Source organism: Acomys minous (assembly GCF_964271855.1).
Source record: "Acomys minous genome assembly, chromosome: 13".
NCBI classification, from domain to species: domain Eukaryota; kingdom Metazoa; phylum Chordata; class Mammalia; order Rodentia; family Muridae; genus Acomys; species Acomys minous.
The window spans coordinates 85104475-85122331 of record NC_140495.1 but is presented as its reverse complement, the minus strand read 5'-3'; the positions used below and the strand labels follow the sequence as shown (position 1 = coordinate 85122331).

General features: G+C 44.0%; 1 protein-coding gene and 1 long non-coding RNA gene across 2 annotated transcripts in view; one reads left to right on the top strand and one right to left on the bottom strand.

Moving 5' to 3' along the window:
• Positions 1 to 17857, bottom strand: part of KAT2B (lysine acetyltransferase 2B) — a 104960-nt gene that overhangs the window by 25599 nt on the left and 61504 nt on the right. Inside the window, exons 5-9 of the mRNA XM_084753678.1 lie at positions 16499 to 16680; positions 10912 to 11103; positions 6208 to 6314; positions 2706 to 2828; positions 530 to 666 (exon numbers count right to left, since the gene is read on the bottom strand). Coding sequence (XP_084609804.1) covers positions 530 to 666; positions 2706 to 2828; positions 6208 to 6314; positions 10912 to 11103; positions 16499 to 16680 — 741 coding nt within the window. The remainder of the gene's footprint in view (positions 1 to 529; positions 667 to 2705; positions 2829 to 6207; positions 6315 to 10911; positions 11104 to 16498; positions 16681 to 17857) is intronic.
• On the top strand, positions 6325 to 13649 carry LOC311581449. The gene is made up of 3 exons (XR_014773774.1): positions 6325 to 6545; positions 8502 to 8680; positions 12522 to 13649. It is a non-coding gene; the product is annotated as an uncharacterized lncRNA (long non-coding RNA).

The window sequence follows — 17857 nt, the reverse complement described above, 5'->3', positions numbered from 1 at the left end:
TGGGAGGCGGATGCCAAAGAATTACCTGTGCACACAAGCCAAATGGTGTCTCTGACTGGTCGGCTACAGTCTGCCGACCCTGAACCACACAAGCTTGTCACAAAGCTAAATTTCCTGGGTGCTAACTCACGTTCATTAGACAAGAAAACTGTGCAATTGCACCGGGCAAATGCACCAGGTGTTGGGTATTATTACGTCTGTTTGAAACTCTGAAATGATTCTAAAGGGTTCACAGGAGAAGGAACAGAAGGTAAACAAAGGGGAATGGGACGTGATTACTGATGACTCTTCCGGCACAGTGCATGGATTTTTGTCGTACTTTTTTTTTTCCATTGTTGACGGAGACTTGAAATTCTTCAATATGGAAAAGTTTCCAACTACTTGAGACAGTAGATACTCATCAAGAGGAAGCACATCTTAGTTAGCCATTCCTGCCCTGCCTGCCGTGACCTCCAGTGTGTTCTCAGCACCCCACCCTCATCTCTGACAGCGGCCCTCCCAGCTGCCTGCCTGGTCCCCCCGTGCTGACCTCTGGCCCAAGCATCACTGCAGGGTCTGTGATGGTAGACATGACCTCATTGATCAATTCCACAGGAATATCCCCCATCACTCGGGATCTCTTGGCCTCCTCTGGAGCATGCGAGTTGTTCATTTTCCTCTTTTCTCCTGTGATGTTCAAAATAAAGGCAAAAAAAAAAAAAATGGGTGGCTTGAAATGGAGAATACATACTGATGAATCTAACATTTTGGGATGGGGATGTAGGGGTGAGACAAGGTCTTGCCATGTATCCCTGGCTGGTCTCGCACTACGTATGGCTCAGGTTATCTTCAAACTTGTGACAATACTGTTTCCACCTCCTGAAAGCTGGGGTAATAGGTGTATGCTATCACACTGCTCTCACATCGAAATTTCTAATAGCACTGATGGCTGTCCCCAGCTTTTAGGAGGAGGGAGGACGGTAGTATAAGAGAAAAGAGACCACCACCATTTCCAGTGCCAGGTCACCTTTATTTTTTTTTAATTTACTTACTTTTTTTTATTTTATGTGCATTGGTGGCATGTATGTCTGTGTGAAGGTGTCAGATCTTGGAGTTGCAGACAATTGTGAACTGTCATGTGAGTGATGGGAATTGAACCCTGGTCCTTTGGAAGAGCAGTCAGTGCTCTTAACTGCTGAGCCATCTCACCAGTCCCCCCAGGTCCACTTTAAAGATTGCCTATTTTCTTTTCTTTCTTTTTTTTTTTTTTATTATTTTGATTGCCTGTTTCCTAAAGATGGTTTTCAACTGGACATGTGAGTTATTAAAGCATGTTTCTTTTTTATTATTATTTAATAAAAATTTTTTTATTTTTAAATCTGACAAACCCAGCAGTGAGAAAGCTATTTAAACTAGACTTGTAGCTATTCCTCTGAGAAAAGAACATACGAAATCAGTAAAATGTGCTTTAACAGCACAAGTCAGCATGTTTCTTTTTAAATTTACTTTTATTTCATGTGCATTGGTGATTTACCTGTATGAATGTCTGTGTCAGACTGTCAAATCTTCTGGAACTGGAGCTACAGACAGTACTGAGTCAGTGCTGGGAATTGAACCCGCATTCTCTGGAAGAGCAGTCAGGGCTTTTAACCACTGAGTCACCTCTTCAGTTTCTAAAGGTATTTATGTATTTATTATGTATGTATACAGTGTTCTGCCTGCATGCATGCATGCGTACAGGCCAGAAGATGGCACCAGATCTCATTACAGATGGTTGTAAGCCAACATGTAGCTGCTGGGACTTGAACTCAGGACCTTTGGAAGGTACAGCCAGTGCTCTTAACCGCTGACCCACCTCTCCAGTCCTCTAAAGGTATTCTTTATGTGTATGTTTGCCTGCATGTGTGCATATGTGCTGGGGGAGGGGCAGGGCAGGGCATGCCCACAGAGGACAGATGAAGGCATTAGATCTCACGGACCTGGAGCTACAGTCAACTGTGAGCTGTCTGAAATGGGTACTAGGAACCAAACAAGAGCCTGCTGCAAGAGCAGCCAGTGCTCTGAAAAGCTGAGCCATCTTTCCAGGCCATAGCCTGTGCTTCTTGCAGACTTAGAGCTTGGTTTCTGTTATTCTTGGAGGATGGGCAGTCAAGATGGTCCAAGTGAAACCATGTGACATGTGGATGCCAGAATGAGCAGATTCTCCACCCCCAAGATACTGAATATTTCTCTTGTTTTCAGAAAGAAAAGAGGTGCACTGTATTTAGTGCACTGTAAGGGCTGTGGGCTGGGTAGCAACAAGGGGTGCCACCTACAGACAATACTGCGCATCTCAGAATGACCTGTGGTGATCATACTAGTGTCTCAAGAACATGTTGTGTACGGCACAACGTCCCCAGAGGAGGAAGAAACACATGTCAAAGAACGCTACTTCCCCTTAAGCGATTTAGCCAAGCCACATGCACAATGAAGACAGCAGAGTTGTAAGCCCATGTGAAACTAGCAGAAACCTGATGACTACCAAAAGACGTACAGCACATGGGTGCTGTAATATCAAGTTTTTATAGTGAGAGTGCTGCACTGTGGGTCTGTTTGCTACACAGCAACACACCACCAAAGTCTACTGCACAGTGACATCCAGCCGTTAATGTGTTAGGGAAACACAACTGGTAGTGGGTCTGAATCTAGCTCTGGGGCTCTGCCCGCTTCCTCCCTTGGTAGCTTACCTGGGTTTGCTTCAAGCCCAGAAGAGCCTCTGCAGCCAGGACTTGTTCTCCCTCCATTGACCTGCTCGTGGGGGGTGGAGTTTGAACTGAATGATGCTGTCCCAGTAACAGGAGGACTGATGACTGCCCCGAGAAAAAGAAAAGAGGGCGTTAGGTGGCTCCTTTCTTTGACAACAAGTACACATGAGACGATCCTATGACCGCCCAACACCATCAACACCATGCTAAAATAAAACCACAGAGTATCAAGGTACTAGACAGCCACGGATTATAACTCACTGAGCAGAATTATGATGTATCAAGGCCTGTGCTGACAAAATAGTGAGCAAACAAGAAGGTAAAGCTCTTTGCATTACAGACTTGTGCTATAAAATAAATAAGGATGGATGTTTGCTCTTTTAATCAAATCAACCAGGCACTGTGACGCAAGCCGGTAATCCTAGCACTTGGGGAGGTAGAGGCAGGCAGATCTCTGTGAATTCAAGGCTAGCCTGGTCTACGATGTGAGTCCAGGACAGCCTAGGCTACCCAGAGAAACCCTGTCTCAAACAAAACAAAACAACAACAACAAAAATCAAATCAATCATTCAATAAATAATGGTAGCCATCATGATAAAACTAGTTAAAGAAAGATTGGGTGTGGAAGCTGAGCTTTGTGAGTGTAATTGACAACGGTGGGGTGTTGACAGAGCCTAAAAGTTGTTCCCTTGAAGAATGTTCCTTGAAATGAAGAAAGCCAGAGGAATCCACTTTGACAAGTAATCAAGCCCCATACCGATAGTAATAAACAAACCTCATCACCGGGGTCCAGAGGTTATGAAAACTATTAATATGCTGTTTTTACCAAGAAAAGAGGCAAAAATTATAGGCAGCCTATCCATTAGATGACATTGCATGGAGATACACTTACTGGCCTTAACAAGAGCACCATCCCCATGTAAGAGAAAGCCCTTTCCTCTGAGAGGATAAGTAGGATTACTTGTAATTGTGAATTGCTTTCTGAGAAAATACACAACACACAGTAGGTGTGGTAGTTTGAGTGAGAGATGTTCCCCATAGGCTCTTTTATATCTGGTTGCTGGTGCTGTTTGCCGACGTTATTTAGCACTAAGGTGCAGCTTTGCTGAAGAAAGTACAGCACTGAAGGCAGGCTTTGAAGGCTTACAGCCTCACCCCTTTCCCTTCCCACCTCCTCTGCTTCCCATAAGAATGACATGTGACTAGCCAGAGTCCTGCGCTAGCCACCAGCCTCCGCACCTTTCTAGCAATCATGGACTCGTGTCCTCTGGAAGAGTAAGCCAAAATAAATTCTTCCTTTATACGTTGCATTTAGTCATGGTATTTCATCACAGCAACAAAAAAGTTGACATAGCAGGGTTTTGGGGAGGGGTGAGTGTGTGTGTGTGTGTGTAGTGTGTGTGTGTGTGTGTAGTGTGTGTGTGTTGAGACAGAGGACACATACACAAAGTGAATGGGAAGGGATGGGTGGGAAGGGAGAAATTCTTATTTATTTTAAGTGTGTCGATTCCTAAGACTGGATGTCTTGTTTTAAGCTTGTGACTGCTCTGTACATCTGAGTTTTATTTCCAAATAAACTGGGTTGATGGTTTCCACTGCACGTGGTAGGGTGGGGTCTTGCTGGGTGTGCCGCTGGTTTGTAGCTGAAGAGGTGAAAAATGGTAGGTAGTGAATACTCTCAGTCACACTGCAGCATTGGTACCCAAAGAGACCATTCCCTGAGGTGTCTTGGGCAGTAGTGGGTCAGTCTGTAGATATTCCCAGCACCCTAGTCGGAGGATGGAATCAGCCAGCCAGCTGACAATGAGCCACCAGCCTCTGACACTTCTAACTGTAGTCAACTGGATCAATAAAAATGGGGTACACTAGCGCCTGCAGTCCTAGCTACTTGACAGAAAGTTGCTTCAGCCCAAGAGTTAAAGGCTGGTCTGGGCAGCGTGCAGAGATTCTGCCCTCTGCACCTCTTAAAGAAGGCCCGTGCACCTCTAAAAGAAGGCTCGGAATACGCTAAAGAGCAAAGGTAGCACACAGGCTTCTGGTGTGCAGGCTCCTGACTCCCCAAGTATAAAGAAGCAATCAAAGAGCAGCTCTGGGATCCAGAAGACACTGGAAGAGCTGACAGATCCTCAGAGTCACTGTTATGACAGCCATGTGTCACTGAGGCACTGGCGTGTAGACGTGGCAATTTAGGTGATTACACTCTACTCTGCCAGCAAAGAACATATCACAATTACAGTAGAGCAGGAGATGACAGTGCACTGCTGACTGGCTTCACGTAACGCCAGAGCGGATGGTCTAGCTTAAAGGTACAATCGTAGCCACAGAGACAACCTCTGCCTCGTCCGTCCTGAGCTATGGCAGGTAACCTGGCCGCAAGTGAAGAAGAAGAGGAGTTTCATCAGGCAAAGGTCAAAAAGAGTTTTCACACACACGAGGAGATATTTTCCAGAGATCTTTCACCAAAGGACTAGGCAGCAATGTCACTCCAACTGGATGTGTGTGTCAAAGCATTATAAAGATGGACTTGGCACTGGTAAAGATAATATCGAGAACAACCTGGCCCCGTTGAGAAATACTTCACATACTGAAATCGTCATCACCTTCTTTCGCCCGCCATCCCAACATCGTTCTGGCAGTTGAAAAAGCCAGACCGAGGCTTGACTCCTGGACACAGCTTGCCAATGACTGCTAGTGTGGTTTTAATACGAAATGTCCACCATAGACTCACAGAGCTGAACAATTACCCAGCTTGTGGGGCTGGTCTAGATGGTTGTAAAATCACTATAAAAACAGCATCCTACAACGTATGATGGAAACCACCAACACACTTTATTTGAAAACAAAAGTCAGATGTACAGTGTACTTGCTACAGGAAGTACCCTTACTGACTGTGGGGAGCCTTTGAGATTTTTATGTCCGGACCCCTGTTTTTTCTCTCTCTCTCTCCACTTTCTGTGTAAGGATGAAATGTGATCAGACAGCTTCCTGTGCCTGCTACCGTGCCTTCCCCTGCCTGCTGCCATGGCTTCCCGGGGATGATAGACTGGTCTTCCGGAATTACAAGCCAAAACAAACCCTTTATCCCCTAGATTGCTTTTTGTCAGAGTACTTTATTTCAGCAACAGAAAAGAAAATGAATACAATTGCTAACAGAAGCATCTTCAAAAAGCCAGCATCTCATGACAGAGCTGAGCTACCTGGAATTTGGTCCTACGCAAACTAAGACTTCCTGTCCTTAATGCGGCTTTGCCTGATTGATTTGTGTTTGTAGTGCTCATCAGCACAGACACACAGAATTTGACTTAGTACGTATTTGTTATTTATTTTATTATATTATATATTAATAGTGATGTAGATTCAAAACTTAGAGGTTCCGGGCATCTATTTCCTTATGAGAAATACAAATAAATGACAACTTAACTACGACTAACAACCTGGCCTGACGTTCATAGTTTCTCTCCAATGTATATAAAACGAATTGTACCTGTTTGGATTCCTAGTGGGCTGGTTCTGGAAGAAGCTGAGAGAAAATCCTGATCCCAGATAGGAGAGTTTTGACTATACACTTCTTCTTCCAACATGGATAGAAACCTAGGCACAAAAATAAATCACAAGAGTGAGCTTCTGAAAACTCTAAGTTTTCCCCAAGGCTCGGAGGCCATCTTGGAAGAGGGAACTAAAAGGCTGTAAGAAGCATTTGTCAGGAAGGACTGAACCGATACACCATTCTCCAGACAGGAAGAACCACCACACCCAGGAAGTCACAGCATCTGTGGCTGCCTATACACGACCTGTACAAAACCAAGCCCGTCAATATTCCAGGTAGGAGTGGGGGCAGGGCTCACAGCCCCCACCCTAGCTGAGGAGTTACTGACAGTTGATGGCTTCTGGGTAGGGGAAAGTCAGTTTTAGGGTGTGGTGCCTGGTGGGTCAACCATGTTCCAGTGGATGCCCCACAAAGATAAGTATAGGGGCAGCACAAATTAGACTTGATGGGTCATTTAAGAGTAAAAGAGGACACAAAGGGTGGTAGAGAGGTGGGGGTGGCCCTGGGAGGAGTTAGTGGGTATTAAAATGATCAAAATACATGAAATTCTCAAAGAATTAATAACAATATTTTTTTAGTTAAAAACTGGGGCAGGAAAAATGGCTGAACAGTCAGGAGCATTGGCAGCTCCTTCAGAAGACCCAGGTTTAATTCACAGCACCCTCATGGTGGCTCGAAAGCATTTCTAACTTCAGTTCCCGACGATCTGATGCTCTCTTCTGGCTTCCTTGGGCACCTGGTATGCACATAGCATACAGATATATAGTCAGGCAAAATAGCCACAGAAATAAAATAACAACTTTCCAAGTTGTCCAAAAAATAAACCGGGCTGGAGAGATGGCTCGGAGGTTAAGGGCACTGACTGCTCTTCCAGAGGTCCTGAGTTCAATTCCCAGCAACCACATGGTGGCTCACAACCATCTATAATGTGATCTGATGCTTTCTCTGGTCTGCAGATATACTGCACTGTATACATAATAAATAAATAAATAAATAAATAAACCATTAATTTAATTTATTGCCAGAAAACAAAAGCCTCAGTCATCTGTAGCAACCATCCTAGAATAGGGTTCCCACTTTCAACTATAAAAATACATTAGAACTATGGACTCGAGTGATGATTTCAGATGGACGCTCCTGTGTATTCAAATACAGCAAAGTGTTTCTCCAGCATCTCCCTTTAACCCTGCTTAGCTTGGTAGGACACTTGCTACAGAGGACTAATTAGATGATGTATCCCTTGGTGAGGCTCACAGCAAATTCCAGCTGCCTATGTAGCTGGGGACACTTCCTTGACCACAGCACTCTGGAGGCAGAAGCAGGAGAATCAAGGCAGCCTAATCTACACAGCAGCTTCCAGACCATCAAGAAATCAGGGCTGCATAGTGAGACTCTGTCTCACAAAGTAAATAATATGGGGGATCAAGGAAAGTGGGAAGCGTAGAGAGAGAAAAAAACTGTGCTCAGGATGTAAGAGAGGAGAGGAGAGGGAGAGAGAGAGAGAGAGAGAGAGAGAGAGAGAGAGAGAGAGAGAGAAGGTAAGCACTGAATGAAAAAGCAGCATATAAAGTAGATTCTGGCTCTGTCTGACACATATAGGCAGAGACTGAAAGAGCGTATCAGACTTTCAACACGTGTGGTTCCGTAGCCAAAACTCTAGGTCTCAAGCTCCAACAGCCTCAAATGTTGTCATATTCTATAAAGGGGAATCTAAAAAGAAAAGTGGATGGTAGTTTTAACCTACCATTAGAAACAAAGAAGAAAAGAAAGCAGCTTGATTTCTCAGCTCATTGCACAAGCATGCCGGAAACTGCAAGCTTGGGGAACCACACACTGTAATTAGCAAATATCTATCTACAAAGAGCAAAATAATTTTGCTATGGGAAGAAAAAAAAACCTGTCACTATGCAAAGTAATTAAAAAGTTTCCATTAGCACTATAGTGGGTGTGGGGCTCGGGGACACTACTTATCCCTTGACAGGGACGAATAGCTATGGTCTGAGGGCAAAATTCTCCTTAAGTGGCTAATTAGAAACATTAAGTGTGAAACGTCTTTAGCATGGAAGAAAGGAGCTTAAAGCGACTGAACCGTGGCCTGTGCGATGCAGCAGCATCGGAACTGTGCCCCTTCTATCCAGGGTAGCCTAAGACCTCTACCTTTAACTAGAATCCTATATATTTCATGACTGGAGTCTTGCTCCCTGGTGCTCATGCCTCCATCTCATATGCAGACTTTCTTAGAGAAGCTTGGTACTGCAGATGTTGGCTGCTCTGTTCAAGCCTCGCAACGTCATCCACAGCATCTCTTAAGTCAACCTTTGGATTCAGATTAAACAGCCAAGGAGAGCTCGGTAATCTCAATCAGAAAACAATCGCTATTGTGCGGGTTTGAGTGCTCACGCAAACACAGGTAAGGCTGAGGACAAAACCCCTGGGAGACAAAAAAATTCTATCACTGAGGGACATCCCTAGTCCTTGAACCTTTTTTTTTTTTCCTACTTTACTTTTGCTTTTTAAATTGGCTTACAAAGAAACAGGTTTCCATATAGAGCTTTGATACATATTTCAATTTAGTTGATCCCTAACACCCATCTCTGGACCTAACTTATTCTTAAAAAAAAATAAAATAAAACTATGGTAAAGTGATTAAATAAATAAATGGAGGGGGGCAGTGAAAACGATGTTTAGAGCCAAATTTGGTAATCCACGCCTGCAGTCGCAGCATTAGGAAGGCTCAGTTGGGGGGGGGGGAACGATGAGTTCAAAGGTAGACTAGACTACAGAGTCAGAACTTGTCTCAAAACAGGAATTCGCAACACCTTTCCTGATATACAAATTGGATGATTCAGTAATAGTATCTTGATAACAAAAATTGATTTTTTTCTGTGGCTGGAGAGATGGCTCAGCACTTAAGAGCATACACTGCTCTTGTAGAGAGGTCCCAAATTCAATTCCCAGAACCCACATCAAGCGTGCTCACAACTGCCTGAAATTCCAGCTCTCGGAACCCACCCCCCCACCCCCCAACCCCCCCGCCGAACCTCTTGCCTTCTCAGTCATCAGTGCTTACATACACATACCTGCCCAGAAACACACACACACACACACACACACACACACAATTAAAAATAAACCTTAGTTTTCCCAAAAGCATAATCTCAATAATCTTTGATCAAAGAATACAAAACTGCCTCTCCCAGTATGTCCCAAATCAACAGTTTTCATTGGGACAGGGAGGAAAAGCTACATCTCTCCTGGTAGTTTTTAAACGTTTACTCTTTTTTTTACTATGCACCAATCTAGGCAGAATTTAAGAAAACAAAACAAAAACAAAAACCTCCACCCACCCACCCAGAGAAAACCCTACCTCATTTATGCATTGCTAACTTTGCTCAACAAGCCATGCGCTGTCCCTTCACTCATCCTCAGCCCCTCCTCCAGCAGCCAATATCTTAGCTTAACCTCACAGCTACAGTTCAGTGGCAAAGTGCATACCTACCACGTGAGGCCCTAGGTTTCACCCCAAGCATCGGATATAGCACTTCAACTTCCTATTGCTTCACTCTATTTTCTGAAAGACTGTGTATCCAACAAAGCAAGAGCCCAGGGTCACAGATACGTGTGTGTATCCTACACACAACAGTTCAGACATACAAAGCTGAACTGAAGGAAGCATTCACCCCAGCTTTGGCAGCCTGCTTTTGAAAGGATGAGAGCCAGGACTTTACCAGGTCTCAGAAAGAACTGGAAAAATGCTTTTTTCTGTGCACCCTGAACGGACAGAAACTGCACCTACATGCTCTCTCTCTCGGCCGTCTTTATCATCCTGGCTAAAAGATGAAATACATAGAGCAAAATGATGGCAGGGTCTGCACAAAACTGGCCCTCTCAACAGCAAATCTCAGATGGGGTTGGGCTTATCCCCTAATGATAAATAAACTATTGGTACTGATTGACACTTGGGGGGAAGAGATACTGTGTTCAGTTGCGAGCCCACTGGGGAGTCCAGCAAAGAGTTTCAACGCCCTAGCCACACAGTCAGCCCTGGCACACATCGAAACAGGAATATGTGAATATAGAAAAGAAATTAGTATGCAAGAGGGGATGTACAATAAAAGAGTAGAGGTGAGAGCACTTTTTGCACTCAGGAAGCAGAATCAGGCAGGCAATGAGTCTGAGCCAGCCTGGTTTACGGAGAAGCCCTGTCTCGAAAAAGAAGATGAAGGAGAAGGAGAAGGGGGAGAAGGAGGAGGAAGAGGAGGAGATGAAGGAGGAAGAGGAAGAGGAAGAAGAAGACAAGAGGAAGAAGAGGAGGAAGCGGAGGAGGAGGAGAAGGAAGAAGAAGAAGAGGAAGAAGAAGAAGAAGAAGGAAGAAAAAGAAGAAAGAAAGAAGAAGAAGAAGAAGAAGAAGAAGAAGAAGAAGAAGAAGAAGAAGAAGAAGAAGAAGAAGAAGAAGAAGAAGAAGACAAAGTACTGGTTTACTGTCTGCAATGCAGAGAAATCTCCTGAGAACTGAGGGTTCTTTCTCTCAGGATGCTTTCCCTGATGTTCATGATTTTTGGTACTTAAGTAGGCTTCGGCATGTTCTCCACAACTTCAGGCCCTGGAATGAAGCAAAGCCCCACAAGCACACCCCCTTACTTTGGGAAATGTGTGAGGATTAGCGTGCGTTTCTCAAGAGGCAGCTTGTCTTTTTCCTGTCTGGCTTGTTCCAGGAGTTGCCGTCTCATGATGGTGAAGACCGAGCGAAGCAATGTTCTCCCAAATACCTTTGTGGTTTCGTACCGAGGTAGGCTATCACAGAACTGCGGTACATTGCAGTAGCACAACCACCTGCAGGAAGAGGACACAAGTGCCATCCATAGGTCATCAAAAACAGCCCATCACAGTGACCTTCTAGACAACGAGGCTCAGTTGAAGGAACTAGGCCTTCAATGGCAGACAACAAGATCATCCAACAAGATCACTACCAAGTAGTGAGCCCAGGATGAGACCAGCTGGCCCTCATGCAGGCCCTGTGACTCTCTGCAGGCCTCCTCCTATTCTGTCATTATGCAGAGAGCCTGGAATCCAATACTGCTTGGCCAGTTGACTACCTACATGGAAATATTACTTTGCTCACTGCCCACTTTCTTGCCTATAAAACAAGGGACAAGTGACAGCTACTTTACTGGATTCTCTGTGGAATGAGACAGCATGTATATAAGGTACAAAATGTAATTTGAGTTTATATGAAATTATAGGCCAGGAGCAATGACCTATAATCCCAGCACTTAGGTTGCTAAAGCGGATGAGTACTGAAGATTGAGCACAACATTCCTGCCGGGAAGTGTCTGTGGTCCGTGGAGAATAATCTGTACCTAACTCATCGAACACCAAGGAAGTGTGGCTGCCTGGGTCGCTGAATCTTGGGAAGTCAAAACGTGGCATAATAAGATGCATTGTGAGGTATATTCCTATCATTGTTCTTGTAAAGGCAGATTCAAATAGATCACAGCAATAAGAAAACCTATTATTCTTATTCTTAAACATTGGTAAGCATCTAAAAAATGTTTGTATCACATCTAAGTGGCCTAAAAAACATTATCTTATGATAGAGAGTTGGGAAATGACTTCTTTCTTTAAATTCTTTGGTAAGTGTAAGATGTTTCAATGCATAACATACTTAAAACTAAAAAACACTTTAAAGAAGGATGTATGTAAAGCAAGATCTGGGATGTAGCTCAGAGCTGAAGCGTATTTAGCATTAGCAAGATCCTGGGTTTGATTCCCAAAACTGAAACGGAAAAAAAATAAATAAACTATATAAGTAAGAAACAAAAAGAAAAAGCAATTTCTTTTTGTGAGATCACTCAAAAGGGAAGTCACTTGCTGCTAAGCCTAACAACTAAAGATCCATCGCTGGGACCCAGACACACACACATACACACATGCACTCTCTCCTTCCCCCTCCCCCACCTCTCTCTCTCTCTCTCTCTCTCTCTCTCTCTCTCTCTCTCTCTCTCTCTCTCTCTCTCATGATATATGAGTGAGTGAGGGAGGGAGGGAGGGAATGAGCTACGTAGATAACATTCTTTTATCACTGAGGCTGTGGGAGAAGATAAAGAACCTTAAGACTGTTCAAAACCTAGTTAGGTTCAGGAAGTAAGCTTTGACCATCTGTCCTGGGTCCACTCTGCCAGCTCAAAGTCAAAACTGCTTTCTGCACTGTGGGCTGGGAGGGTAACTTGGCTGGCTTCATCTGTCTACAGGTCTGCAGTGAACTGTCAGCAGGGGCCATCTGAGTTAGAAAGCTTCTCTCAACACTAATGCTAGAAAAATGAAAAAAATTCAGAAACAGCCCTGGATTTTCAGTCTACAGATGTGGGCTCTGAAAGTCGCAGGAACCGCAGCAAGTGCACATCACGGGCATCCCAGAGTGCAGCTCTGAACTAGGGAAACCCCGTGGGAATGCGTCATTTTGCAAACCATCCTCTTCCAGGACAGGGCTTCTTTCCAAACATCAAAGCCCTTCCTGCCTTCGGTGAGGATGCTAGCAGGTAAGATGAAGTGAGGGCAAGAGCAGCATGCTGTGGCATATTTCTGTGGCCTCTTTTTTTTTTTTTTAAACCTCATTCTGTATCTAACCCCCATACTACCCTATGTGGGGTGGCGATGGAGTTCTCTTTGCAGGAAGACTTTCATGACAGCACACACCTATAATTCCCCTTACTTGGAAAGCTAAGGCAGGAGGTTGGTAAGTCCAACACCAATCTGAGCTATGCGGGAAAGGGGAGAGAGAGAGAGAGAGAGAGAGAGAGAGAGAGAGAGAGAGAGGAAGGGAAAGAGAGAAGCCAGGTAGAGGAAAAGGAAAAGGCTTTCTGCTTGCTCCCCACCCAGGCCCTATACTTTGAGACAGTCTTACTCTGTAGTCTAGCCTGGCCTTGAACTCACAGCAATCCTGCTACCTCAGACGCCTGGGCACTGGGGTTACAGACGTGAGTCACCGCTTAGGAAGACACATGTTAGCATTATTGTATCTGCCTTGATCCATAATCTTTTCTTTTTAAATTTTATTTTATGTGTGTAGCTGTTTTGCCTGTATGTGGTTATATGTATCATGTGTACCTGGTGCCTGAAGAGCGAGAGAGTGTCAGATCCCTTGGAAATGGAGTTACAGGTGGTGATGAGCCACCAAATACAAATGCTGGGAACCAAAGGCAGGTCCTCTGCAAGAGCAGGATGTGCTCCTAACCACTCAGCAACCTTCCCAGATTCACTATCTTTGTTTTGTTTCTTTTTTTTTTTTTTAATTTATTCACTTTACACCCCATTGTAGTTCCGCAGATTCACGATCTTAAAACTCTATGCTACTTCTGTTTCCTTTTCTCTTCCCTCCCTCCCTCCCTCCCTCTCTCCCTCCCTCCCTCCCCTCTCCTCTCCTCTCCCTCTCCCCACCACCCCCAGCTGTCCTATAACAAACAAACTCCCTCTCCCTCCATCTCTGTGTATCCCTGGCTATCCTAGAACTAAACCAGACTAGCCTTAAACTCGATATCCATCCTCTGCTCCTGAGTGCTGGTCAACTTTCTCTCTTACTATTTCATGTTCAAGTATTATTTTGTAATAATTTTGAATTTTACTTATTTATTGAAATAGTGACCCTGTTGAAGAAGAAGAAGAAGAAGAAGAAGAAGAAGAAGAAGAAGAAGAAGAAGAAGAAGAAGAAGAAGAAGAAGAATTGTTTATTCTGTAATTCCAAAATTCTTCTCTTTTGAAGCCAACCTTATTGGATGTTAAGTGCGCTCACATAGTAAAGTAGGAAGAGTAACTGAAGATGGGAGGAGGCCAGCTCAGTAACCAATCATGAAAATATAATTGTGTGAGCAAGCTGGTCACGAATCTTAGTAAATCAGAAGTTCAACTCCATGCAACTCTGATTATCCTGACACTATGTAAGATTTGGCATTACAACATACGAAAGCAGGGCTGGGGTTGTGCCATAGAGGGTACAGTGCTTGCTTTGCATGCAGGCCCATGATTCAATTCTCAACCCTGTAGAAACCAGACTTGATAGCGCACTTCAGAATTCCAGCACACTTTTAATACAGTGTCTGGGGAGTCTCCACATTGATATACCTAGATAAGTGGCAATATTTTTTATAAAGAGTAAAAAAAATTGGCTCTCACGCAAGCTGGCTTTGAAGACAAGAGCCTCCCTGCATCAATGGCCCAAGTGCTGGGGTTAAAAGCATGTTCCATCATTGTTATTGTTTTCAATGTAAGCACTCATTCACATGGGGCTGCCGTGTGGGGTTCACATCTGTTTCTGTTATCTAGGCAGTGCTAACTTAGGTCTGAAGTGCCTTTCAGGCATCTGACTCTCAAGAAGGTGGCATTTACACTACAAAAAATGATATCTTAAAAATGTTTTAATAGGGCTGGAGAAATGGCTCAGAGGTTAAGAGCACTGTCTTCTCTTCCTGAGGTCCTGAGTTCAATTCCCAGCAACCACATGGTGGCTCACAACCATCTATACAATCTAATGTCCTCTTCTGGCATTCAGGTGTACATGTAGATAGGGTACTCATATACATAAAATAAATAAAATATTTTTTTTAATGTTTTAATAAAAGTTTTTATTCCCTGTTTTGTTTTGTTTGGTTTGGTTTGGTTGGTGGTGGTGGTGGTGGTGATGGTGGTGGTGGTGATGGTGGGTTGTTTGTTTGTTTAAAGATCTTTCTCTGTGCAGTCCTGGCTGGCCTGGAACTAACCGTGTAGAGCAAGCTGGCCTCAAGCTCAGAGATCCACCTACCTCTATTGGGATTAAATGGGTGGGCCACCACAACTGGCTAAAGTGTAATTTAAAACTTAAAATGCTTTGTCTTTTATTCATAATAGGAACAAGCAATGCTGTTAAACAGGCTTCATTTATTTTGTATTTTGAGGGGGGCCCTCCTGTAGCTCAATCTGGCCTTGAACTCCTGACCCTCCTGGCTTCACACACCTCCCCCAGGGTTAAGATTACAAGTGTGTGTCATGTCGGGTTGCTTCCTCCCCACCGCCCCCCCATTGAATAAAGCTTGGCAGGTTTGCTCTGAGATTAGGACCATCATCTCTGAGTCCAGCATTTACCACGGAGAATCCAGTTTGCCTCATTTTCATGCTAATGGTGAGTTTCATAAGCATGTTGGTTTTTTTTTAACTGCTCCCAACTTTGTGGAGCTCTTCTCCTTTCTTCTTCCCTTTCCTCATCAAAGGGCATGGAGTCTAGTGCGTCCACCCTCGCTTCACTTCCTGTTATAAAAAAGAGGCTCTTGATCTAGAAAAAGAACAGGTCCCAATGCCTACAGGGACTTATCCACTGCCTCTCTGGGCAGTTTCACTTTGCATGGTTGGCTCCACCTTCAGCTGTTGGCTGGGGTTGCTGAGCAGCCAAAGACTCTTCCACTGTTTTCCTATCAATGGGCATGGTGGTGGTGGCATGCACCGTTAATCCCAGTACTCAGGGAAGCAAGCAGGTCACTGTGAGTTCAAGGTTAGCCTGGTCTACAAAGTGAGTCCAGGACAGCTAAAGCTACACAGAGACACCCTGTCTCGGGAAAAAACAAACAAACAAACACAATACACTACAAGCTTGTATTTTTGTTTTCCTTTGAGACAGGGTCTCATTATGTAGCTCAGGTTGACCTGGAACTCACTAATGTAAACCCTACTAGTCTCCTCAGAGATCCACCTGCTTCTGCCTCCCAGGTGTTGGGATTAAAGGCACATGCCACCAGCTCATGTAGTTATTTTAAGTTAGATAGTAGCCACATTGAATAAATAAATTCAGGTTAAAGTAAGTTTATTTAATTTAATGTATCCAAAATACTATCAGGACTGAGGAGAAGGCTCAGTGCAGAATGGCGCTTGCCACCGAACCTAAGGATTAGGTAGCATCCCTCTGTATTACATAGTGGAAGGAAAGAGCCAAGTCCTACAAGTTGTTCTCCGACCTCCATGCAAGTGGCACGGCAGATAGATAGGTGAGACAGACAGACAGACAGACAGACAGATAGACAGACAGACAATCAGACATCAGATAGATGATTTAAAAAAAAAAAAGGACTTGAAAATTAAGCTCCATAGGCGTGCTGTCTGAGTAGACGGAGATAATAACTGGGCAACCCTCTCGAAGAAGCCAATAGTAATTTCACGTCTGGAAGGTTCTCTCTGGTGCCAGGGTATAGTACTGGAACTCAGTTACCTTGTGTAGTTCTCCTTGTATCCAGAGATGTCATCGTTGGGAGACCGAAGCCTCCGCTGAGATGGAGCCTCCAGGTGCCAGTAGTTGATGCGGCTCAGAAACATCTTGGCCAGCTCAACTGTCGTCTGCCTCTCTTTCGACGGCAAGTGACTAAACTTATACTGTACGAAGTTATTCACACCCTGGAAAGATGGGAAGGCAGCGTGTTCATGCGGCTATACGGCCACGCTGAGTCTGAACACAACCAGTTACCCCAGTGGTTATTAGCAAAACAAAAAAACAAAACCAGGCAGTTCTCAGCAGACAAACAAATGTCTTCACTTTCCTTCAAGAGAAACAGTCCTGCCAAGGAAAAATGTCCCCTCTGGTCACAATGGAAGAAGAAATGACAAAAATGAATTAAGATTTGTTCCCACTTCAATCCCAAAGCGTCAAAGAGAAAATTATGGACATATATTAGAAGGATCAAAAACCCCTTAAACAAGAACACATGAAAAATGACGTTCTTGGATAAATGTTTCTGTGTGTGACTTTTTTTTTTAAAGTTTGCTACCTAATTTTCATTGAACTAAACACTAAAATGTACAGTTTACTAGCACTCTTGTAGTTTTAACAAGAATATCAGAGGAAGAAAAAAAGGCTCCGACATATGTACTTTTCCAAGAGAGTTGTTAGATTAATCTGAACTTTCTAGAGAATACTCCCATTTCATCACATAAAAGAGCAAGAACTCTTATTAGTTTTAGAATCAATACGAAACTTATTCTCAGCCAAGTGGTGGCGGGGCAGAGGCAGACGGATCTCTTGAAACTGAGACAAGTCTGGTCTGCAAAGTGGGTGGCAGGACAGCCAGGGCTACACAGAAAAACCCTGTTTCAAAAAAAACAACAAAAACAAAACAAAACAAAACAAAACAAAGGAGATGAGGAGAAGGTGGGAAAAAAAAGAAAAGAAAAATGTATTCTCCCAAAAAACTTACTTACAAAAAGTCACTTATTTATAACAACTCTAGTATCATGCTGTGACAGTTAGCTCCGCCAACTTAACATGGCCTAGAATCCTCTGGAAAGGGAGTCTTCAAGAGTGACTGTCTATATTGGTTGGCCTTCGGGCATGTCTTCAGGAAATGGTCTTAACCCAGTTTATTGATGAACCAGCCCACTGCAGGTGGCACCATTCCCTATAACTGAGGTCCTGATCTGTTCAAGAGTACAGAAACTAAGCTGAACACAGCAAGCCTGCATGTATTCATTTCTCTCTGCTCTTGACTGCGAATGTCATATGATTAGCTTCTTGGAGTGACCTACCATGGCGACACTTCCCTACATGAAGGACTGTAACCTGGATTGTAAGCTGAAC